General features: G+C 36.4%; 4 protein-coding genes across 4 annotated transcripts; 1 reads left to right on the top strand and 3 right to left on the bottom strand.

Moving 5' to 3' along the window:
* Positions 1-427: 427 nt before the first annotated feature.
* On the bottom strand, positions 428-3,809 carry LOC147546142 (monodehydroascorbate reductase). The gene is made up of 10 exons (XM_086637543.1): positions 3,435-3,809; positions 3,148-3,219; positions 2,827-2,878; positions 2,601-2,681; positions 2,244-2,362; positions 1,867-2,086; positions 1,600-1,718; positions 1,371-1,496; positions 1,066-1,206; positions 428-952 (listed from the first exon to the last, which is right to left on the bottom strand). Exons 1-10 carry the CDS (start codon positions 3,483-3,485, stop codon positions 629-631), a joined length of 1,305 nt encoding a protein of 434 aa, XP_086493669.1. The 5' UTR covers positions 3,486-3,809; the 3' UTR covers positions 428-628.
* A 214-nt stretch (positions 3,810-4,023) lies between these two features.
* CYP71 (cyclophilin71) lies at positions 4,024-11,105 on the bottom strand. Its single transcript, XM_086637547.1, has 15 exons — positions 10,223-11,105; positions 9,544-10,148; positions 9,163-9,248; positions 8,809-8,897; positions 7,989-8,228; positions 7,762-7,883; positions 7,456-7,531; positions 7,191-7,298; positions 6,926-7,102; positions 6,572-6,789; positions 5,564-5,696; positions 5,049-5,272; positions 4,802-4,955; positions 4,553-4,690; positions 4,024-4,307 (listed from the first exon to the last, which is right to left on the bottom strand). Exons 2-14 carry the CDS (start codon positions 9,780-9,782, stop codon positions 4,607-4,609), a joined length of 1,950 nt encoding a protein of 649 aa, XP_086493673.1. The 5' UTR covers positions 9,783-10,148; positions 10,223-11,105; the 3' UTR covers positions 4,024-4,307; positions 4,553-4,606.
* LOC147546144 (uncharacterized) lies at positions 10,974-18,280 on the top strand. The gene is made up of 6 exons (XM_086637549.1): positions 10,974-11,111; positions 17,222-17,304; positions 17,391-17,526; positions 17,615-17,682; positions 17,817-17,903; positions 18,069-18,280. Exons 1-6 carry the CDS (start codon positions 11,021-11,023, stop codon positions 18,150-18,152), a joined length of 549 nt encoding a protein of 182 aa, XP_086493675.1. The 5' UTR covers positions 10,974-11,020; the 3' UTR covers positions 18,153-18,280.
* Positions 18,281-18,433: 153 nt separating this feature from the next.
* On the bottom strand, positions 18,434-23,620 carry HDA9 (histone deacetylase 9). Its single transcript, XM_086637548.1, has 14 exons — positions 23,409-23,620; positions 22,962-23,074; positions 22,733-22,850; positions 22,570-22,644; positions 22,271-22,490; positions 21,147-21,210; positions 20,557-20,649; positions 20,346-20,454; positions 20,144-20,193; positions 19,920-20,010; positions 19,667-19,737; positions 19,327-19,425; positions 18,872-18,938; positions 18,434-18,759 (listed from the first exon to the last, which is right to left on the bottom strand). Exons 1-14 carry the CDS (start codon positions 23,443-23,445, stop codon positions 18,680-18,682), a joined length of 1,287 nt encoding a protein of 428 aa, XP_086493674.1. The 5' UTR covers positions 23,446-23,620; the 3' UTR covers positions 18,434-18,679.
* Positions 23,621-24,357: the final 737 nt, after the last annotated feature.

Raw genomic sequence — 24,357 nt, forward strand, 5'->3', positions numbered from 1 at the left:
AACTCTTGGATGGATTTTGCTCTTCCTTCATACCACTCGGCATATTATCTTGTTATTTTTGGATTGCCTATTTCATTGTCCGTTGGGGGTTTGGGTTTGTCGTGGCCCGACGACTACCCCCTTGGATCAGACTGGCTTATTCTTTGCGTGCCTGGATTCTTTTGATTTATGTTGTTGTCTGTTGAGGGTTCTCTGTCGCTAACCCTCAACGCCTATGCCCTACCCCTTTGGATTAAGACAGCAAGTTCTTGGCTTGCCTGTAGTCTTTTTCTCCGTGACTTCTTTGTTACGCTGGAGTCAGTCACAAATTGACTTGGAAGATGGAAATGTAAGTTATACTTAACCATTTTAAGTTTTGAAAGAAGAGTTTAGAGACTTCCCATCCTCTTCTGAATTAAGAACACCTTAGTTTGATTTTCACAGAATATAGAGATAACAGTGTGCTAATTTATTCCAAGATTTTACTCAAACAGTTCTTCCAAATAATTCCTCAGATTCACATCTAAGAAATGACAATTTCAACTAAAATAACAATTCCCATTATTTGAATCATAGTACCAGGGTTTCTCACACATTGCCATGTCTCTCTCACTCTCCCACCCTTTCCTAGGAAGATTGTGCTTATGTCTTATATCTTACTTGCAAAAGTTAAACCTTCCTTAGCTAGTTGATCCACATTCTCAACTGAAGGTTGAACCCTTGCAACCTTAGCAATGGCTTTGTTTTCTTCTGGTGTTCCACCCTCTAGGAAAGCACCGACCACTTTCCCGTCTTTGATCCAATACGAACCAAACTTGGGCTTTGCTGATGAAGGATCACTGTCGCCGTAAAGTACAGTTTCCCCAACATTGTCTCCATAAAACTGCCACGACAAATCAAATGAACGAGAGTAGAAGTAAGGAAGGTAGTCGTATACTTCTGTGGTTTTCCCTTCTTCAGCGGCCTTGATAGCCTGCATTTGTGAACAATATTATTCAGTGAATTTAACTTGACTTAGATTATCAGGGTTAAAGGCTGATTAAAGAAACTTAGAAAATGGCGAAGTCAGGAAGAGGAGATTCTCACCTTAACAGCTTGTTCTGCAGATTTCCTCGCATGGTCTACATGCTCAACTCTTCTCATCTCATTGTATAGTTTCAGCGGGAAGGTAGCTACATCACCCACTGCGTACACGTCTGGAACACTTGTTTTGAAGAATGTATCTGTCTGCATTATAAGGAAAAGAGCTAAAAGAATACGAATTTCATGTGCCGAAGTTTAATAATAATCAAGTGAAAGAAATCTCCATGTAAGATTGACAAAAAGAAGTTGCATCATGGACTACCAAATATTCCGACCAAGAAGTTGTTCATTTGGAATATTAGACTAACCTTGATTCCACCTTTCTCCTCTTCAACCTGGCCTTTGAATAATGTCGTCAATGGTCTTCCACCAACACCAACAATGACAATGTCAGCATCCAGGACTCTCCCATCCTTGAGCTTTACTGCCTTCACCTGAAGAAACAAACAGGTTGCTTTGTATAAGATGCCATAGAAGACCATAGACGAGTTGATCTAGTCTGAAGTAATCAAGCATAAGGTGGTGGTGGTAGATTACCTCTCCATTGGCGTCTGAATCAAACCCAACAGCAACTGTTCCCTTAATAATTTTGATCCCCTTGTTAGCATAATATCCCTCATAGAAAGCTGCTATTCCGGAAGTAAAGAGTCGAGGCACTGCACGAAAATACTCAAGGGGATTCAACAAACATTTATACAAGAGATTCTTACATTGTTGTTCTAAAAGCTTAGACTCCTGAGCGAAAAAGAGAAGGCGAATATTAAGCAAAAAAAAATTAGGGGTTTATAGTTATATGAGACTTACTGCACCATGGCTCTGGATAGACCATAGTAACATCCAAGTTGTTGATTTGCATAACTGCTCCAAGCTCGAGACCGATGTATCCTCCTCCAACAATGACCGCTTTTCCATTTTTCTTTGCCTTAATGACCTCTATAAGCTTATCGGCATCGTCAATTTCTCTCAAATATAAGATATTCTTGGCGTCGGCCCCTTGAACTCCAAAATCAGTCAATCTTATAACCTTGAAATATGAGAGAAGAAGCTAACTATTAGGCACTAGCACAAGGGAATATAGAAAGACTAGCTTCCATGATGAATATCTACTAAGGGCCGAACCCCAAATTTCGCACAAAAAGAAATAAGTATGGTTGTCTAAACTCTACGGAGAGAATACCTACCGTGGAACCAGTTGCAATGACCAACACTTCGTACTTGAAGGTTGCTCCAGCTGCACTTGTTAGAGTCTTGGAAGCTAGATCAGCTTTCACTATTTCAGTGCTAAGGATCAACTCTATGCCTACAAATACACACTCAGTTTCTGTTAATGTTTACTCTGAAACAATATAACCTTCTAAACCAATAATTTCTTCTGGAAGACTGGATAAAAACGGAAAAGTGGCTCAATCCAGAAGGTATTGGCCGTATAATCCCTCAGTAACAAGTGACAAATATAGCTACCCGTACTCAAACTTAACTAGCTAAAAGATTTAAGACATATTTAACCTTGACAAATAAATACAAGAATGAATGATCACCTTTCTGAGTGTACCATTCAGGAAGTAGTCTCTCGCCCCCACTTCCAACACAGACATGAAACCCTGGTAATCTTGCAGGAGCTGCAAAAAAGTAGTGTCGATCAACTAAAAGTATTGCAAAACTCGTTATTAGTCACAGAGCGAAGTTTGAAGTTAATAGGTATAACAATTTAGACCAAAAACTTTATTGAAGGCGATTCTTAAATTTATGATTGTCATGACTCACCCTCAGGGAAAAGATATGCCTTGCTAAGAGCTGGACGTTCATAAGGTGCCACCTGAAAGTAAAGAAACTATTGTTACTAACAGCAAAGTTGAAATTCATGCTTTAAAATGTGGGTGGGTCTAGTGACAATCTGCTTATTCGATTTAAATCAATAAGAGTTGTGGTATGTGCTTAGGGTTTAATCTAAAAACTACTAGTTCAACTAAAACTGACACAAAATCTAAAACAGAACTCTGACTTGGGGAGAAAATAAAGAACATCTACCATTGAAAAGCGAGAAAACACTAACAAGAAGAATAAAGAGAGGGTTGGAAATCTTACAGCTTCTTTGGAAATTAAAGCAAGCTCGCCAGGCTTAACACCTTGTTTAGCAAACTCTTTAGCTGCATATCCCTGTTAAACATATGCACAATTAAACTCATTAACCTAGGAAAAGATAATTATACACATCTGAGAAAACTTCTTCATCCCAAAATTTAGTAAGTGAACAAAGGAAAAAGATCAGATCTACGTGTAATCAAAAGGTCCAAATATAAATCACAAAAAATGACTATCCTTCAGATAGAGAGCTTTAGAGAGAGAGTGAATTTTAGAGAGAGAGAGCTTACAGCAGAAACACCACCACCGAGGATGACGTACTTGAAATGCTTATCCGCCATTGGTGAACTCAGAAAGAAAGAAAGAAAGATAGCTCTGGTTTTCTCAGGCAAGTGCGTGTCTTTTTGAAAGAGAATTGGATAATAAAATGTAAGAAGGCGATTTGATTGGTCCGGACATTATATATAATGGCCGGGGGGCAAGCAATACGCCTATATTTGTGAGAGAAATGAAATTGGATTGGTAAGGGGGATTTGTGGGGTTTTGAAATCAAAGTAAGTGTGAATGGTCTTCAACAAAAAAAAAAAAGTAAGTGTGAATGGAATATTTCCCATATTATGTGTTCACATACAATCCACATAATTTTACTTCCCTTTTTCATGCACAAGAAATAGTGGACATTTTAGTCTTTATGCTCACGGGGAAGGCCAAAATATCTCTCGTTTTATTCATTAGGTATGCCACTATGTCACCCGAAGAGTCATCAATGAGGGCACTTTTTATTATTTTTGAAGATAAATATATACATAAGTCAAGTGACCATCCCATTTGACCATTTAAAAATCTCAGATTCAAATTTGTACCCCCGAGTCATACATGTTTATATATAAACTTATCTGGTAAGAAGATTGTCAAGGAGCAAACCAACTAAAGATATTTTCTTATAGATGCCAAGTCAAGTATATGATCGTCCTTGCACTTACGGGAATAATCTTTTACTAAAATTAAAACATTACATTCTAAAAGGGAGCAATTACCAAAAATTTGTAGAGAAAAAACAATCTACTTGTATAACCAGGATTACAAAGTCAGAATAACACATAAATTTGGAAGGAACCCTGAATCTCTTTTTAGACCAAACTTCAAGAACTAGCTCGTAGTACCTGTAAATGTACCAAAACAGATGGAAATCAGAACAGAACAGTAATCACAAAGTTAATTTTTCTGAAACGATTTTAAGTTACTTTCAATGGTTATTTGAGATTCCAATTAAAATGGCTAGGGTGGTCTAACTATTACAAGTTGACTACAATTTGAAGTATAGTGGGAGAATCCAGCTTGAAGTTTTCCTCAGAACACAATATTAGAACGACAATATAACGATCCGAAACCATATGTGTGGTCTTACCTGAAATATGATTGTTGATTTTCACAATCAATCAAATTGTTCAAGGCACAAACTTTAGGACTTGGGAATAGTGACGTTCAGAATTTTCACATCTTGGTAAGGCCTGTCGCCTTTGTCCGTCTTCACCTTCTCTATGCCCTGTTTACAGCAACCAGAAGTCAAGACTCAAACCTATACATTAGTATATCTAGTTTAACAGCAAGAGACTTGCAAAGGATGGTTGCCTAAGCGAGGAGAACCAGACATTACCTGTGCTACATCCATTCCCTTCACAACTCTACCGAAGACGGTGTGCTTATTATCCAGCCATGGTGTGGCTACAGTTGTAATAAAGAATTGTGAGCCGTTGGTGTTTGGCCCAGCATTTGCCATGGACACTGTGAAAGGTCTATCGTGCCTTAAGCTGCAAATTAGGAGTTTAAATATTAGTTGATGATAATTTCTTATTACCTGAATGAACCTGGTAAAGAACAGATAGAAGTAGATAATTATTTACCTTTTGTGAAACTCATCCTCAAACTCCCTACCCCAAATAGACTGTCCACCAGTGCCATCACCAAGAGGATCTCCTGTCTGTATCATGAAGCCTTTGATAACTCGGTGGAAGATAAGATTGTCGTAATAACCATTGCGGCAATGTGTTGTGAAATTCTCAACAGTTTTTGGACACTCTTCTGGGTATAGTTTCATGTGAATATCGCCGAGTGAGGTGTGCATGATCTGCTCCAAAAAGTAGCAAAGACATCAAGGTACACCTCAAAGACTCAAAAATAAAAATGCATGCGCTTTGTGTCCACTAGCGTCACTAGATACATAAGTAATTTCATTACAGAAAACCAAATTCAACTTGTTTGCAGAAAACCAAGGATTGCATGTATTATGACTTACGAGTAAGACAGAAGATATAGAAATCACAAAAAATGAGAAAAATATTGTGATATCAGTTCTCAACCAAATTGCAGCTGGCAAGGCAACTTAAGAGATGCACTGGAAGGAAAGGAGGTAACATACCACATTATCAGGAAGAGATGTCGTGACTGATTTTCCTATATCAGATGCAGCCAAAAGTTCATCAGCAGGCGGCTTTTCGTTAAATACATCCCTTCCCTTGGTCGCGTCTTCGGGCTCTTCTGGTTCTCTTTGACTATTCAGATGGCATGCATAGAAGGCAGATTTATGGTCAGACTGACAATAAAACTAAGGGAGTTTACGGCGCTAATGCATACATGAGTGATGACACAAAATCCACATACTTTTGGAGTCATTAGACTTACAAAAAGATATTTATTAAGGTACAAGATAGTAAAATGATTTGCTTTACATTAATAAAATATTTTTGTCCTTGTTAAAAAGAAATGATCTATATCATTGTATTACTACATATTATCGCGGCATAAAAATAAACAATACGGCAATACAAGCACAGTTACTTGCGCAATTGAAAAAAAAAAAATTTCTCCCAAGGCCAATATTCTTCAATAACATGCAAATGGTACTTGCCAAGAAGAAACAATGGTATTTAACAATTGAAGGAAGAATATAAGTTATATAACAATAACTACTGCTTATATAGAAGTACTCTTAGGCCACTTTCTCCTACTGGTCCGTTAGACACTTAGCATTCAAAAAGGAATCAATAAAAAAAGTTCAACTTTCTCAAACATGTCACAAGGTTAAACTGCAACTCAGATCATTAAACTTAAGAAGTCAAATCAACTTCTTTTATTACAAATTCACAACCAAAGATGTAAGGATAAGTGTGTGGCAATCGTCACGGAACCTGAAGCAAATTTTTCTCCTATAGTTTCTCAAATTTTGATTCCCCTTTAAATTCTAACAAGTCCCAGTCTTCTTGCATCAAAATGTAGGTAAGCATTTATTTTTAGAAATTAGCCTCATCCAACTACTCCATTTACCATATTAGTAAGTCAAAAGACACCTAAACACCCGATGTCAGTGAATTGGTGTCTAACGAGTCAAACTATGTGACAGTGAGTAATTGGAAAAACTTTGCCATACCTGAACAAATAAATCCTGTGCTTCTTGAAAGCGCAACATACGAGGGTAGGATCTGTCAACGGTTCTTTGCTCTCATTGGCATTTGCTGCAGCCGCGGGTATTTTTCTTACCTTTTTACTGTTTCTATCACCTTGATAAAGAGCAATTTTCAAGAATCTGTCATTGTTTTCCACCTTCCCAAGAATCTTTGCCACTTTATTTGTGTGCAAGTTTACAATCTGTAGCCAGAAAATGCATAGAAGAATGTATGGTTAGTAGAAAATGGAAATCAGAAGAACAGATGTTTTCAAAATTTTCATGGTAAGAGTAAATATCAGTTCGGATTATAATAAGTGCAAAAGTTTCAGGTCTTACTTTTATTCCCAGGAGAGTTGCATATATAAGGAAATTAGAACTCTCATCAAAGATTGCATTTGGTTGTGGCACATTTTCTGTTTTCTCAATTTCTTTCTCGACTGCCATTCTTCTTCCGAAGTCAATTGCATCCAGCCGATACAATGGATTATCACCCCTTTGCAGATCTTGCGCGACCTGGTCAACAATGCACAGCAACTATTGTAAAAACAAGAAAGTCCTGAGAACACTGTAAGAACCAGATAACATGAAATATAAAATTTACCTCAAGAGATTCGTCATAAACCCGACGCAGCTTACCCGTCTTAAAGAAAAACACGCGTATTCTACGATCAGGAGAAGTAACTGCAAATTGCTTACCATCAGGACTAACCTGTAGAATATGTAGAAGAGAACTCAGATAAACTATTACAGGTGAATTCACTTCAAGATACCAGGGGAAGGTAAACATTAAAATAGACTCGGAACTGAAATCTGAGGCGAGCAGTCATAGGGCCCATAAGGTGTGTTTTGAACAGCGTATGTCGTACCTCAATTGCAGAAACAGTAGTTTTGCACTTGCCAATTTCGAAAAGGTTTGTCTCGCTTATCAGCCTGAAACTCACTCTGCATAAAAGTTAAACAATGGCATATTACACAAAGTCAGGAGCAAAACTATAACGAAAAAGATATTATCAATGAAATGAACCACATAATTATTGAGTCATCATAAAGAGTCTTTCGTTTTTATCAGCGGTGAGTAAATTTTACCAATCAAGCACACACCTTATCTAAATCATGAATTCGCAACAAAGCTTCTTTCACAAGAGAAACAGTATAACTTTGGAGGTACTTACCGATCTTTTGGGAACTGAAGTGTCTCAGGACACCAATAGTCTATAATTCCATTGGCACCTGCAGATACCACAGTATCAAATGTATGGTTGTACTTCATATACTTTACTGGGCCCATATGTATCTGCATAAGACCATACAGGCAAAGAAGCATGTAAAAATGAAAGCCTGACTAGAGCAACTACTAGTTTGAAGCTTGTTAACACTTTGGCACTGAAAAGCTGCAGACCTGTCTTGAGGCGATAGGCTCATTTGAACCAGCACGTGCATCATATATATACACATTTGAGGAGTTCCGATCACTAACAGCAACTTTCGCTTTGACATCGCCTTGCTTGTAAACCCACTCAATTGTACCAGGAACAAAGGGTAGGCGTATCATAACCATCATATCATAGTTGACAACATCATATATCTTCACAGACCGGTCACTTGAAATTGTACAACAAAGTAAGCCATCCACGCTAACCTGCATTACTGAACTAAGTCACCGTTGATAACTGTTCCTAAATTATGAAAAAGACTGTTCTTCAAGGGGATGTATTGATATACTCATGGGCAACCAGCGTCAAAGAATTACAGAAGAAGGGCTGACACGACACATGAACATTAATAGGATGATTAAAAACAAACAAAGGCCATCTGTTAGTAGAAAGAAGTACCAAACAGAAGAATATCAGCACCATTACAACTCCACATATTGGTTCTCTTGATCTTTACATGACTACCACTGACGAAAAAGGAAACTGGGGAATAAATAATGAATTCAACAACAAAAGGCAATAATGCAGATTTTCAAGGAAAATTTTTGAAAATGTGAAAAGACACAAATTCATGACAAGCAACCTTTTCTAACATAAGCACCAAACGTGTAACTGCATACAAAAAACTACTTCAACAAAAAGCACCTGAGCAGAGCAAGCACGAGGTACAGTTTTGAGATTCTAAACCTTAATATGAGATTCAAAAGCCCATTACATGTTCAGACAACATGAATAGATATTAAATGACAAACCGAAAACACTAGTGTATGAAAGTTAAAAACTCACAGCTAGCCCTTCAATGGCTCCAAGGTGAGAACGGAAATGTTTAGCAAACTCAACACCCATAGGTTTCTTCTTCCAAAATTTCAGATGACCTGAAAATGAAATATCAACGAGAAGCGAGAATGCAGTTAACAGAAATATTACTCTACTTCAATGAAAATAGAAAAAATAAATTTCATAGTTTTTCGTTATCAGGTCATTTTCTTTCTACTCAATCCTTACTTTCAGCTGCTTAGAAATTTACAATTAGAAACTATTAAGTACGTTAAAACTAGAAGTTTGCAACCCGAGTGGCTAAGAATTTTGACAAAACTAATTGTAAACAACCAGAAGAGGTATATCAAAATAACGCATTACCGTCAGCACTTCCAGTTATCAAGAACTCAGCAGCAGAAACGGCAACATGTGTCACTACATCACGATGCATATAGCTTTTCTCGTACCTATGGAAGATAAATATTAATATGGATTCAGATAACTAACCCTATAGCTAAATTACTCATTGACCACAGAAATTCACTCTGCATACAAACACAATCCCTATAACTAAATTACTCATTCAGTTCTTGGTAAGTTTCTACTAAATTAGCTCATCCAGTTTTGTATGTCTATACCCAGAGCCCCAATCATAACTAAGAACGTCTCGGATGAAGTGCTTAAACAATGAAGAATCTAAAACCCTATAAACCTTGCAACATTTTAATATATGAAGTAATAGTTAGAAGTAGAAGAACTTACATATTGGCGGATGGAAGAGAATCAAGAAAAGCTTGCTCAAATTGCAAGGGACGTTTTCGAGAGCGAGGAGCAGCAGGACCAGGTCCTATAATCGCTTCTTCGTCGGCGTCTTCGATCACTAATGACTTTTCTTCACCATTCTGAGTTTCTTTTGTTTCTTCTTGGGTTTCTTCTTGGGTTTCCTGAGTACCATTCTTAGCCTCTTCAATCTTTTCTAGGGCGTTATGAGTTTCCTCCATTTTTCTAGGGTTTCAGAAGAGAAAAGTGTAAGATAAAAGCAAGAACCCTAGATTCGAGAATAGAGTCCCTGTGATTGGTAGGAGGTTCTGGACTTCTGATCTTCAGTGGTATAATGACTGAGAGAAGCAAGTTCAGTCGGAACTATCACGATCCCAGAGAGGGAATCGCTAATTATAATTTTGTGATTAGCGCGAAGCAACAAGTAAGGGAACCGTCCGCCACCCTTTGGTGCTTGGACACCACTCTTCTTCCCGTGACGTCGTGAGATCGAGTCTCCGTGGAAGCAGATTGTCATTGAGATTTATCCCATGTAATTTCGGTAATATAAACAGTAAATAATAAAATAATTTGTCGGCCTTAAACCTCTTTCATTATAATTTGTCGGCCTTAAACCCGAGTATTCTTATATGAATTTGGTTTGGACTTCACTATTTTTAACCCATTATAGACTATAACTTCGACCTTGCTCACACACTATAGAGACTGATCGTCGACGGGTGTCTGGCTTCCTGCGTCCCACTTTTTTGGGTTTAAGCCCGATATTCTACAGGTGCATCACCTGTACACTTATTTTGTCCGTAGATGCCCCAAGCACTCCTAGACTTCTCCCTCTTCTTCTTCCTCCACTTCTGGTTTCCATTTTCTTCCAAAATCTTCATTAGATTTCTTAGATGTGGTTGTTAGAATCTACCGTTCGTTCACTAAAGAAATAGACAAAAAAAGACTTCAAAAGATCTCAACTTCGCAGTTTATCGTTTAATCTAGTTTTTTGAAACAAATTCGAAGTGATTCAATCCTTGAAAAATGTTTATCATAGTTTTGAATTTGAGTTCGAATGGTTTTAGAGTGAGTTTAAGTAATATAGGAGGTTATCAGATCTGAAAATTTTGAATCTCAGACTCGTACCAGCTTGAAACCATAGGCAAGCCCCCATACTGGCCAGCCTGAGCGGCTAAGCCGGGTTTTGTAGTGGAACCAATTTGAGAGTATGCTTACTCTTTTCGAGTGGACAGTCCGAGCCAATGCTCTTACTAACTTATTCAAACAAATTGGATTGATTGAAGTCACTGACTGGAGCCAAAGCCCCTACGGCAAAAAAAAAAAGTTGGGTGTGCACGGAAGCGCCCGTCCTAGTCTCTAGACTATCTATCTCAAATCCATAATTCATAATCTTCCCCAAAACTCCTCACCCTTCTTCTCTCCTAAACCCACAAAATTTCCAACTCTAAAGGCATCAATGGCTTCCACAAATCCATCAACAGAAAACAAACCCTTCTCAGTTTTATTTGTTTGCTTAGGCAATATCTGCAGAAGTCCAGCAGCTGAAGGTGTTGGCAATTTGAACCATTGCCTTGGTTCAACCATTGCCTTGGTTGAATTAAAATTAAAAGAGACACATCCCTAGGATCATGTCTTTCCATATAGATGTCTCTCCATATAGTCACAATCATCTCTATATATACATAATCAGATTTCATTTTAAATATAGAAAAATCAATTAGTTTTTGAGTTAAGAGTTTGCATTAGAAGTCAAAGAAGTTAAGAGAGTTCTCTACGTATTTGGTTCGAAGTTTCTTGAAGAACGAAGTGCTGCGCTTCAAGAAGGTAAGACTGTTTTATCCTGGGAGACGATTCGTATATACAACCCGGCTTAGCACCATTGCGGGACGAATAACGTCTTAAGGAGAGAGTATCCAATACTCGACTCGGTCATAAAACTTATACTTTATATTGTTATTAATTTCGTAACATAACTTGTCGAACGGAATCATTATCGAATTGTGTATTCGAGAAGGACAATTAAACTAATTAGTCCAACAATCTTAAGACGTTATTCTTTGTATTGGATTTCATTCGTCAAGTAGTGTATTTGATTCAACTGTTGGCCCACTTAGTTCGTATTAAAAATAGAGAACGAAATATAAAGGAAGGTACCTTCTCTGTCTTGTTATTAGGGGTCCTGTTAACATCAATTTTAGATTCTGTCTTCTTTAGTATTGCATGTGATATAATTGTATACATTCCTGCCCACTATCATTCCATGAAAATGAAGTTTTAATGCACTTGTATGTGAGTTTTACAATATCTTGTTAATTAGTGCTTGCTGCCAACGGATAAAGTAAAGCCAGATTACCAAATTGAGTTATAGTATATTAATTAGATACTATAATACATTAAACAGTAGCATCATCTTGTTTATTAAATTGACTCATTATCTGTTCTGGAGTACGAAGCAAATATTAAATTGATTTTGTTTTATGATAGTGGTTGTTAATGCTTCACTTATTCTGTCATTTGAAGATTGAATGTTATTATTTACATTAAGAAGGTATTCAATCAAGAAAGACATACGGTGTATTACCATATTCTCATTAGTCTATGAATTGTGTATTCAACAGACAAATGGCAAGTAATATTGGAAATAATGTTCCTGTCCCTCCAACTCATGTTTCTCACGGAGAAAAACCTGAGAAGTTTACTGGAGTTGATTTTAAGAGATGGCAACAAAAGATGTTATTCTATTTGACCACTCTCAACCTTGCTAGGCTCTTGTACGAAGAAGCACCCTCACTCAAAGAAGATGGGTCGAATTTTGAGAATGTGGCTGCAGTAGACGCTTGGAAACATTCTGATTTCCTTTGCAAAAATTACATTCTTAATGGTCTCGATAATTCTTTATACAACGTTTATAGTCCAATAAAAACGGCAAAAGAATTATGGGAATCATTAGAGAATAAGTATAAGTCTGAAACTGCCGGAGTGAAAAAATTCATCATAGGAAGGTTTTTGGATTTCAAGATGACAGACCTTAAAACTGTCATTAGCCAAGTTCAAGAATTCCAATTAATTTTACAAGAATTAAAGGCAGAAAAATTGGTGATTAGTGAATCATTTCAAGTGGGAGCAATCATTGAAAAATTGCCACCATCTTGGAAAGATTTTAAAAATTACCTTAAGCATAAACGCAAGGAAATGGACTTGGAGGACTTGATTTTAAAATTGAGAGTTGAAGAAGATAGTCGTCTTGCCGAGAAAAAGAATGAGAAGCCTTCGGAAATCTCAAAAGTGAATGTGATTGAAGGGGGACTGAAAAAGAAAAGGAAATTTTCCGGTAAAGAAAAATATCACGGGAACTCTAAGAAGTTCAAGGGAACTTGTTACAATTGCAACAAGAAAGGACATCTTGCCAAAGATTGTCGCTCCAAAACTTGGAAGAAAACTTACAAGAAAAGAAAGACGGAAGACAAAGTGATAGATAACTTGTCTGACGGTGTTAAAGAGATTAATTTATGTGCCGTTATTTCTGAAGTCAACTTGGTAAATAATCCAAGAGAATGGTGGGTAGACACTGGTGCTACTCGTCATATTTGTTCAGATAAAGGAGTATTCTCATCTTATAAAAAGGTAGAAAACGCTGAACCTTTATTTATGGGAAATTCGGCAACATCCAAAGTTGAAGGCACCGGGACAGTCATACTTAAATTCACATCTGGAAAGGAAGTAACTCTGAAAAATGTGCTTCATGTACCCGACATCCGAAAGAATTTAGTTTCTGGTTCTTTATTAAGTAAGAATGGTTTTAAATTTGTATTTGAATCTGATAATTTTATTCTTACTAAGAATGGGATGTATGTGGGAAAGGGGTATTTAAGTGAAGGTCTATTCAAGATGAATGTAATGACTGTTATTCCTAAGATCAATAAAATTAATAATTCTGCTTATATTATTGATTCTTGTATTAAGTGGCATGAGAGGTTAGGACATGTTAATTACGATTCTTTAAGAAGATTAATTAACATGGACCTTATACCTAAATTTGATTTAAATCCCAATCATAAATGTGAAGTTTGTGTCGAATCAAAAATGAATAAGTCGTCTTTCCATTCAGTTGAAAGAGACACGGAGCCGTTAGAACTGATACATAGTGATATATGTGACTTAAAAACGGTTCAGACAAGAGGTGGGAAAAAATACTTCATCACATTTATAGATGATAGTACCAGATATTGTCATGTTTACTTATTAAGAAGTAAAGATGAAGCCGTAGAAAAATTTAAAATATATAAGAGTGAAGTTGAGAATCAACTCGATAAAAAGATCAAAACTTTACGAAGTGATAGAGGTGGTGAATATGAATCGCCATTTGCTGATATTTGTGCTGAAAGTGGTATTATCCATCAAACAACGGCTCCTTATTCGCCTCAGCAAAATGGAGTCGCTGAAAGAAAAAATCGAACTTTAAAAGAAATGATGAACGCATTACTTATAAGTTCAGGATTACCCCAAAATTTGTGGGGGGAAGCTCTGCTTTCAGCAAACTATATTTTGAACAAATTGCCTCATAAGAAAAAGGATAAAACTCCTTATGAGTTATGGAAAGGAAAAAAGCCTTCTTATAAATACCTCAAAGTGTGGGGGTGTTTAGCAAAAGTGGCGATTCCTACACCAAAGAAGGTCAAAATTGGACCAAAAACTATCGATTGTATTTTCATAGGATATGCACATAATAGTAGTGCATACAGATTTCTCATACATAAATCTGAAATTCAAGATTTACATGTTAATACGGTAATCGAATCAAGAAATGCTACATTTTTTGAGGACATATTTCCATGTAAATTAGACGATGAGAAAAGTGCTCAAAAGAGGAAATTTGAGAATATTAGTAACAATGAAAATACAAACCAAAGTGATAAAGAAAATGTGGTTCAAGAACCACAAGCAGGAGAAAATAAAGAGGAACTCCGAAGAGGCAAGCGACAAAAAATTGCCAAAACATACGGTCCGGATTTCCTCACATATTTGTTAGAACAAGAACCGCAAACATACAAAGAAGCAATGTCTTCTCCTGAATCTCAATTTTGGAAAGAGGCCGTAAATAACGAAATTGAGTCTATCCTTCAGAACCATACATGGGAGTTAGTAGATCTTCCACCGGGGTGTAAACCATTGGGTTATAAATGGATTTTCAAGAGAAAATTAAAAACGGATGGTTCTATAGACAAGTACAAAGCGAGACTTGTCGCAAAAGGATTTAAACAAAAAGAAGGATTAGACTATTTTGATACATATTCTCCTGTTACGAGAATAACATCAATTCGGGTATTAATTGCTATAGCATCTCTATATAATTTAGAGATACATCAAATGGATGTTAAAACTGCTTTCTTGAATGGTGAATTAGAAGAAGAGATCTATATGGAACAACCGGAAGGGTTTATAGTACCCGGTCAAGAAAAGAAAGTTTGTAAATTAGTGAGGTCACTGTATGGGCTGAAACAAGCACCAAAACAGTGGCATGAGAAATTCGACAAAGCCATGTTGTCAAATGGTTTTAGTCTTAACGAGTGTGATAAATGTGTCTACACTAAATCTACTACCAACGGAGTTATAATTCTATGCTTGTATGTAGACGATATGTTAATAATGGGTAGCAATTTAGATATGATCAAATCTACGAAGGAAATGCTATCAAAAGTATTTGATATGAAAGATTTAGGTCAAGCAGACTTAATTCTTGGAATCAAGATATGTCGAACTTCTAATGGAATAGTTTTATCTCAATCACATTATATTGAGAAAATTTTAGAGAAATTCAACAAAAATGATAATCAAGTTGTAAAAACTCCAGTAGACCTTAGTCTACATCTAACTAAGAATACGGGTCATAGTACTAACCAATTAGAATATTCTCGGATAATTGGTAGTTTGATGTATCTAATGAATTGTACACGACCTGATATTGCATACTCAGTAAGTAAATTGAGTAGGTTTACGAGCAATCCAAATACAAGTCATTGGAGTGCTCTGATAAGAGTTCTTAGGTATTTAAGATATACTAAGGAGTATGGGTTACATTTTACCAAATACCCTGCAGTTCTTGAAGGGTATACTAATGCAAATTGGATTTCAGATACAAACGATTCTAAATCCACAAGCGGTTATGTTTTTACCATAGGTGGTGCATCAGTTTCATGGAAGTCCTCAAAACAAACTTGCATAGCAAGATCAACCATGGAGTCAGAGTTTATTGCTTTGGACAAAGCTGGAGAAGAAGCTGAATGGCTTCGTAATTTTCTAGAGGATATTCCAATTTGGCCAAAACCAGTGTCTGCTATTAAAATACATTGCGATAGTAAATCGGCAATTGGCAAGGCACATAATAAAATGTATAACGGAAAATCTCGACACATACGTCGAAGACATAATACCGTTAAACATTTGCTCTCAAGTGGAATTATAACAATTGATTATATAAAATCAAAGGATAACCTAGCGGATCCGTTTACAAAGGGGTTATCGAAAGAGCAAATGTACAAGCTATCAAGGGGAATGGGCTTAAAGCCTAAAGTAAATGAGTAGATCACAATAGAAACCCAACCTAGTTGACTGGAGATCCCAAGATCTAGGTTCAAAAGGGACAACATAAATGTGAAATACTCGCTAGTAACACTGAAAGAGTCATTCTCTTACCCATTCCTAAGTATCAGTGTTGCCTGTCAGGTGATAGGATAAGCGATGCTTTTAATGATGCCTATATTCTTGAAACAAGTGGGGTACGTCAGGGTACTCTTCATAGGACATCACCTATGTGAGTGTAGAACTGATGCCGGTTCTATGAGAATGTCTTAAGGCGGAATTCTCTAAAGCACTCATGAATCCAGGAGTTGTCCAGGGCCGAAAAGGACACAACCAAAGAATCAAATATGTACGGAAGAAGTTGTGTGTTGGCTATTGTATCGACTTACTGCGAAAATTGAATAGTTCAAGACATCATGTTCACTAATCAATTAGTAAGTCCGGTAGTCATACACTAAGGAAGGTTCAAAGCCAAAAGCCACCTCTCCTGATGCAACAACTTCCATATGAACTCTCTTAGTCTGTATGCATTGTCAGTTTGCATAGTCTTCATATAGAATAAATTTTAATTCATGTGGGGGATTGTTGGCAATTTGAACCATTGCCTTGGTTCAACCATTGCCTTGGTTGAATTAAAATTAAAAGAGACACATCCCTAGGATCATGTCTTTCCATATAGATGTCTCTCCATATAGTCACAATCATCTCTATATATACATAATCAGATTTCATTTTAAATATAGAAAAATCAATTAGTTTTTGAGTTAAGAGTTTGCATTAGAAGTCAAAGAAGTTAAGAGAGTTCTCTACGTATTTGGTTCGAAGTTTCTTGAAGAACGAAGTGCTGCGCTTCAAGAAGGTAAGACTGTTTTATCCTGGGAGACGATTCGTATATACAACCCGGCTTAGCACCATTGCGGGACGAATAACGTCTTAAGGAGAGAGTATCCAATACTCGACTCGGTCATAAAACTTATACTTTATATTGTTATTAATTTCGTAACATAACTTGTCGAACGGAATCATTATCGAATTGTGTATTCGAGAAGGACAATTAAACTAATTAGTCCAACAGAAGGTGTCTTCACTGACATTCTTAAGAAAAGAGGCATCCAATCAAAATTCAAGATTGATTCTGCTGGCACTATCGGCTTCCATGAGGTAGGTAGTTTCAACTCTTAATTACTTACTCCTTTGACCAATTATTCATTGAACAAAATTTGACCTAATTCGGTTAATTCTTGAAGGGCAAGCCAGCTGATTCAAGGATGATAGCAGCATCTAAAAGACGTGGGATAGAAATAACTTCCATTTCAAGGCCAATTCGAGCTTCTGATTTTAGAGATTTTGATCTTATACTCGCAATGGATATGCAAAATAAGGGTATGTGAAATTTTCAGATTCAATGTACAAAATTTGGCACCTTTTTTGCATTTTGTTATGAATTTGATGATTGTTTTTTTGGGAGTAGATGATATATTGGGTGCACTTCAGAGATGGAGATCCAAGGAAACTCTCCCAGATGATGCATATAAAAAGGTTAATGTGGTTCTTCATTTTTAGTTGTTTTGAACTTATATCTTTCGGGTGAAATTTATTAGTGTTTCATAGACCACCCGACTAAATTAGGTTTGCCTTTATATGATTGTTACTGGAGATGGGTTTGTGTGCAGGTTAGATTAATGTGCTCATACTGTAAGAAACATGATGAGAAAGAAGTTCCAGATCCTTACTATGGAGGACCCAAAGGTTTTGAAAAGGTAAAACTCATTCCTGATTTTATTCTTCAGAAGAAGCTCTTCCTAAGAAAAAGATGTATTTTCCTGTTGCTGATGAAATGTTTTAACATCAACTAATTTCTTCTATCCAAGTTCTTAATTAATACCATAATACTAGTCTCCCATTTTGATTAAATTCTATTTCAGGTTCTAGATATACTTGAAGATGCTTGTGAGTCATTGCTTGATACCATTATCGCCGAGAACAGTCATATTTCAGGCTCATCATAGATAGAGAGATCTTACTACACTTGTTCATCTCAAGTTTAATAATGTCATAATGATGTACAAACTATTCAAATGAATACACAAGAAATAATTTGTTTTGTTCTTTGAGGTAAAAGATTGGGTTTTCCAAATATATTGGTAGCATCTTTCAACATGAAAAAAAATAGATTGGTAGCATATAGTAATACCCAACTATCCAAGTGAGGTTGTACTTGCAAAAGCAAAATAAACACAAGAAGGGCCGTTGAATGATCTAACAATCAATACGATTGGTAGTAAAATTCTGAAGATCAAATGGTAACCTGAGATAAATAAATGAGTTTGAATGAAAGAGTAGAAGCAGGGCTTTTATAGCGCACCCCTGGAAATAATTTACAGGATAACAAACAATAGCTAAAATATTTACAGCATGGTACCTTTAACATTTTGATCAAATTTCAGTGATATCTATTAACTATTTCTCTAGTCTACAATTATATAAAATCATAAACCTCTTCTCAAACCCCAAAGATGATTCAAATAGACCTTTACTAATCCTCCATGTGATCATTGTCATTGTCACCATCATAATACTCATCATCTCGTTGGATTTGCTTGTCGTGAGTGTGCTCTGCAATTACACAAGAATTTGAATCAGTCACAACGGTCTTTCATGATGATGCTCTCTTGGAAACTGTGGAAGTGATTCAAGATAATAGTGAAGTGTTTGAAATATCACTTACGATCTACCCGAACATCAGGGTTTTGTTCATCCTCGTCGAAATCAGGGATGTAAAAATCAGGTGGAACCTGAAATATCGGAAGCCCATTCAATCACATAATATCTAACTGGAAAATATAGTTCTTCCATACTTGTTCCCTAATAAGCACTACCATATCATTGATATTTTCAACTGTGTTCTTCAATATATATATATGATCAGCACCAACAACAAAAAAAATGTTTGAAGCACCATAAACTGGGTCTATACCTACGAAGTCCACATTTTTCTAGTGTTGCAAAATGTGAGAAATGGTTGGTCATAGGATCAGACTAAGTACTACCCAGCAATATGGAAGTAATCACAAGTCCTAAAGATGGCCAAGAAAGATCAATAAGAGGCCGCAAACAAGAGAGACACCATATCACAACGCAACCTAAAACCCAACAAAGGTCAAAACTGCAAAAGCTACTTACCTCTTGCATTTGTACACTTGGAGCATGTTGGATGCACCGTAAGCTTTCCAAAACTTGCATTTTGATAGTGCTGATATATGATTTGCTATTTAAGTTTTCCTGCTCCATTAACCAGAATAACTTTAGAGTCAAAACTATATTTATACTTAGTCCTTACAACAAAATGCAAACTACATAACTACTACTCTTAAATCAGGGATAGGGACTAAGCTAAGTTGATTCACATGATCTTTTTGGACTTGAACAACAAAGGCCAAGCCCAATTTGGATATCAACTCAGCCATGTCCAATCCTTAAAAAAAGTATGCAAGTGATGAGTTCAGAAGATAGAGTTCCCTACTATATGCCCATTCGGAATCTTCAGTGAATAGTCTGGGCCGAAATATTTGATATACTCGTTATCTGGTATTTCTGCAAAGAAATAAAAATGAAACCAAGGTCTCAGTTCAATACAAACTAATTTTGCATCTAGAAGGCATGCTGATAGGTCAAGGGAGAAATCCTATATTCCTTTGAAATATAATAAGCAGAAAGCTCAACAGGTAAACTATAAATAAAGAGAAAGAATGTGAGACGGGAAAGTTGGTAGATACCCTTGGGTAGCTCTGTGTCCAATAGAACCCCAGTTTCAACTGTCCAGCATCGAGCAACATTCTCTTTTGTATATCCTCCTCCTCCAGTAACCTGAGAGAAGTCAAAATTCATGTTCACGTTTCTATGTCCTGACAACAGAAAGTACTTGTGTTCTTTTGAAACAAACAAAAGATATTAATAACTACCAAATCAGATGAGGCATATATTTACATATTTACATTACCAGTAAGGGAAGATTAAATTTCTTCACAATGTTCACACATTCAGCATGACCTGTTAGAACCAGAGACAAGGTATGTGATGATTAAATTCATCTCAAATTGTAACAGTCAAACACACTACTCATGCAAATATTGGACTAAGCAAAATATAAGCTCTGAGTTAGAATGTTATGCAAGTAGATTTAATTACTAGGAGACTAGCACCATCAATGGAGAGGTTGAAGCAGCCCAATCGGTCTCCGGCAAGTGAATCTGCCCCACATTGGAGAACAATAACACCTGGTTGATATGTCTCGACAACTTTTTCGATGATCTACACAATTGAAGATTATAAGCCAAGTCCAGCTTTGGCACCACAAAAATGAAATAACCATAAAAATAACTTAAAATCAAGGTATTATATATCGAAACTTACTGTCTTGAAAAGTCTATTAAAGCTGGAGTCATCTATTCCATCTTTCAGGGGGACATTTATCGCATAATATTTTCCTTCTCTTTCTCCTATTTCCTTCACAACAAAAGGCATTTCCATCAACCTACCCTTTCCACTTAATATTGTAAGTTGAACTGAAAACAATTAGACTAGAAAGCTTGGAGAAAAGCAATTCTAGATTACAGGATAATGGTTTCTCCTTTTCTTTTCAGTAACAGGTACCTCTTCGACATCCTTGGCAAAGCAATGTTTTTGCAAACATCACTCTCCCTCAAGCAGCAAGTGACACAATTTCTAAAGGATCGAAAATGTGCAATGTTGGATTTAGAACTGTTAATAATCGCAAGTTACATTTAGTAGAAGCAAATAGGGTGCTTATTCAGTAGCACAGCAAAATAACAGAGGTGAGATGTTTCATTTCCCTTGTATAGTATATTAATTTTGTAACACCCGTAGTATTGCTTACTTAAAAGTTAAAAGAAACACATTGAACGTGTAATATAGCTTCATATAGGACTTGCCAAAAGTTACATCCTACAATGAGAATACCAAACCTGTGGTACAATATATACCTTCACATCGCCAGTTCCAGGAAAGAACATATCCCCGAATTTGTGGAAGCTAACAGTCATCACTCTGTTAATTCAAACTTTGTCAGCTTAATATGTATCTCAACTATTCAAAAAGTCACTTCAAAGTTCAAATGTAGAGCTTACTAATTCATCAATGCAATAAAGTCACGACAAAGAACTAATTTGATACACCAAAAACAATTTACATACATCCAAAATGGCAATTAAGATTCTTATGACTGATTTGCGATAATTTTGGAAGTTTACATACTACCAGTCTACCAATTTAAGAAATTTCACATAACAACCAAAATGCTTTTAGGGATTACTACATAATCGTATTGGATTATGCAAAACCAAAATGTGCTTTAGGAGTTTATAGGCAATTACATAGGGTTTAAATATTTCATAGTAAAATAACCAAGTACATATGTCATACAACATGCAGGTAATTTAGGTGGAAATTAGATTTTCAATAACATGTTTGGATCATAAAGCAAATAGAGATTAAAGACCTAAATGTTCTGAATCAAGCCAAATGGGCGAATGAGGTACTCATAATCTCAGATATCCATCGTTATCCTCAAAAGTCAATAAATTTCTTATGTGGCAACAAATGGTGGCTTTAAGATCATTGACGACAAGGGCAGAATATTTAGAAGTTCGTAAGTTTAAACAAGGTCATGTTAAAAACTACAAGAAAGCAAGGAAAAACTAATGGTGGCTTTCTTAAGCATTTTTGCCTTTCGCTATTACTTTTTTGTATGTTATATGATTGCCTATGTGGTTGGTCTCGGCCGAGACAGCCGAGAATCTCGGGTCTCGTCTCGGTCTCGGCCCTCTCCCGAGACGAGACTCGGCCGAGACCCCGAGTTAGGGTTTGGCCGAGATTCTCGGCGAAACTCGGGCGAGACAACCCGAGACCGAGACAGTTATTGTTATGATCTAGTACTACTTAGTTTTTCATGTATTCCCTCCCCGCCGCAACCATTGTCAGATGTCAACAACTGCCAACATCCTTGTCAAATAGACATGAACTTATAAACTAGAATGCATTACAGCTTCAAAGACAATAAAATACACAATGTTGAACTTGAATTCGAAAAACAAATAAGTGAAACTACCTGTCAGTGAAATAGAAAGCCTCTTCCACTCCATCACCGTGATGCACATCTATATCAATGTATAGAACACGGGCATGATATTTAAGAAGCTCCAGGATTCCTAAGACTAAGTCATTAATGTAACAGAATCCAGATGCCGCACATTTCTTTGCGTGGTGCAAACCACCAGCCCAATTTATTGCAATATCACAGAGCTTGTTGTTTAATCTACGTGCAGCATCTGCTTGACATATCAAACTATAGTTAAGCACAATTCGTTTCACATTTTGTAGTATCAACAAATAAGGAACCGTATGTACCTAGTGTACCACCAGCATATATTTGACAAAACTCGAATAAGTTTTCGAACACGGGGCAATCTTCCCCGAGATTATCTGAAAAAAATAGAAAAAATGTATTTTAATTACAATACCTAATAACAGTGATTGATCGAGATTCTAATGCAACTTTAAATAATCATACATTTAGCCAGATCATTCATGAACAAATGTTGAGTATCGGGAGTAATCCGATGCAAAAACTCTACATAATCCGCCGAGTGGAACTGAGCAAGCTCTACTGGATACGCTTTGTGAGGTCGCTGCATTCAAGATAAAGAACATAACTACAACTAAATGCCTTCAAATTCCAAGATACATATAAAAATGAAGATAACAAGGATTAATAAGTATTGGTTTTAGATTTTACTAACATAGATTTCCATCTTCTTGTGGAGATCATAAGAGAGCACAAGATGGTGTGTCATACAAAGACGATGCGGCTTCATCGGATGATTTGGCCCAAAATACACGCTCCCGACATCTCCTGCAATTTTTTTACTCTATCATTAAGCTTTCGTACAAACCCTAATTTTGAAATCCAAATGCAGCTAACAGATATATATATATATATATATATATATATTCAAGAAACTTGACAAAATCCCCTACTTATCAAAATATATAGGTAAGCAATAAAGTTTTTAAGGTCATTTGTTCCGTGAATAATAGATATAAAACCCTAAATCCCATCGGAAAGGTAAAATAGGAACATAACTCATCTAGAGTTGGCCTGAACAACGGTAGATGAGAACCCTAAACCAATTAGGGTTTTTAAGTTCGACGTAGATAAAAGAAGAGAATGAGAGAGAAATTAGTACCGTCGTAGAAGTATGAAATCTTGTCCTTGGACCTCATATTAACTTAGCGAATGATGATGAAAACAGAGAGAGGAATTTACAGAAATTCCTCCATTGCTGAAATCTCCGATCTTGACCTAATAGCTACTGAAACAACAAGATAGAAGAAATCCCGCGCAATCGTTTCTAATAGTCTGTGTGATACGGCGGGGAAATGATATACGTGAATTGACGGTTTTGCCACTGATGAGCTCTCCCATAAGTAAAATGCCTCTAAAGGCGCCCAATCCTTTTGCTGTCAGCCCATCTCCAGTCGGAAGGCTCTCAGATTGGGTTTAATCCTTGCCGTTCATGTCCAGAGCTGATTAAGCTTAGTCCTGAGTGTTCCTCCGACTGCCACAGTCGGTGGGACGACAAGAGAGAAAGATGTCGTAGAGTAAAATGAAGGAGCACTTATTGATGCACCCAAAAGGAGATTGAATCGCATAATTAGGCCGAAGACACTGTTACATTTTTGCCAAATATACTTTTGAAACTTTTTTACTTTTTTAAAGTAAAAAGAACTTCTACTACAAGCAAAAGTACTTCTACTTTTGGCTACCAAACGACACCTTAATCTTGTTCTAAGTAACAATTGTTTGGGTCATTATGGTCTCATGGTGTATATTTAAGTCTTACTTCGATTTTAAAACAAGATACTTTAGAGATACGTAATTTATGTGTCATTATATTGTTATGGTCACAAGATCACAACTCCATATCACATCCTTATCTTGCCTACGAAATATGTCGATTCCTCTCTTATATGCAATGAAAACGTGCAACGAAAACTTTATTTTCTCTATTAGGGAGAAAAAATCCATTACTAGATTTATGAAGACAACTTTGTGATGGGGTCATGATCAAATGTATTGAGGTGTCAATTTATTATTTCGTTGTAACCTAACTCATTTTTTTATTTGTATCTAAC

This window comes from Eschscholzia californica, unplaced genomic scaffold (assembly GCF_041429995.1).
Source record: "Eschscholzia californica isolate CP2 unplaced genomic scaffold, dmEscCali1.0.p SCAF_4, whole genome shotgun sequence".
NCBI lineage: Eukaryota > Viridiplantae > Streptophyta > Magnoliopsida > Ranunculales > Papaveraceae > Eschscholzia > Eschscholzia californica.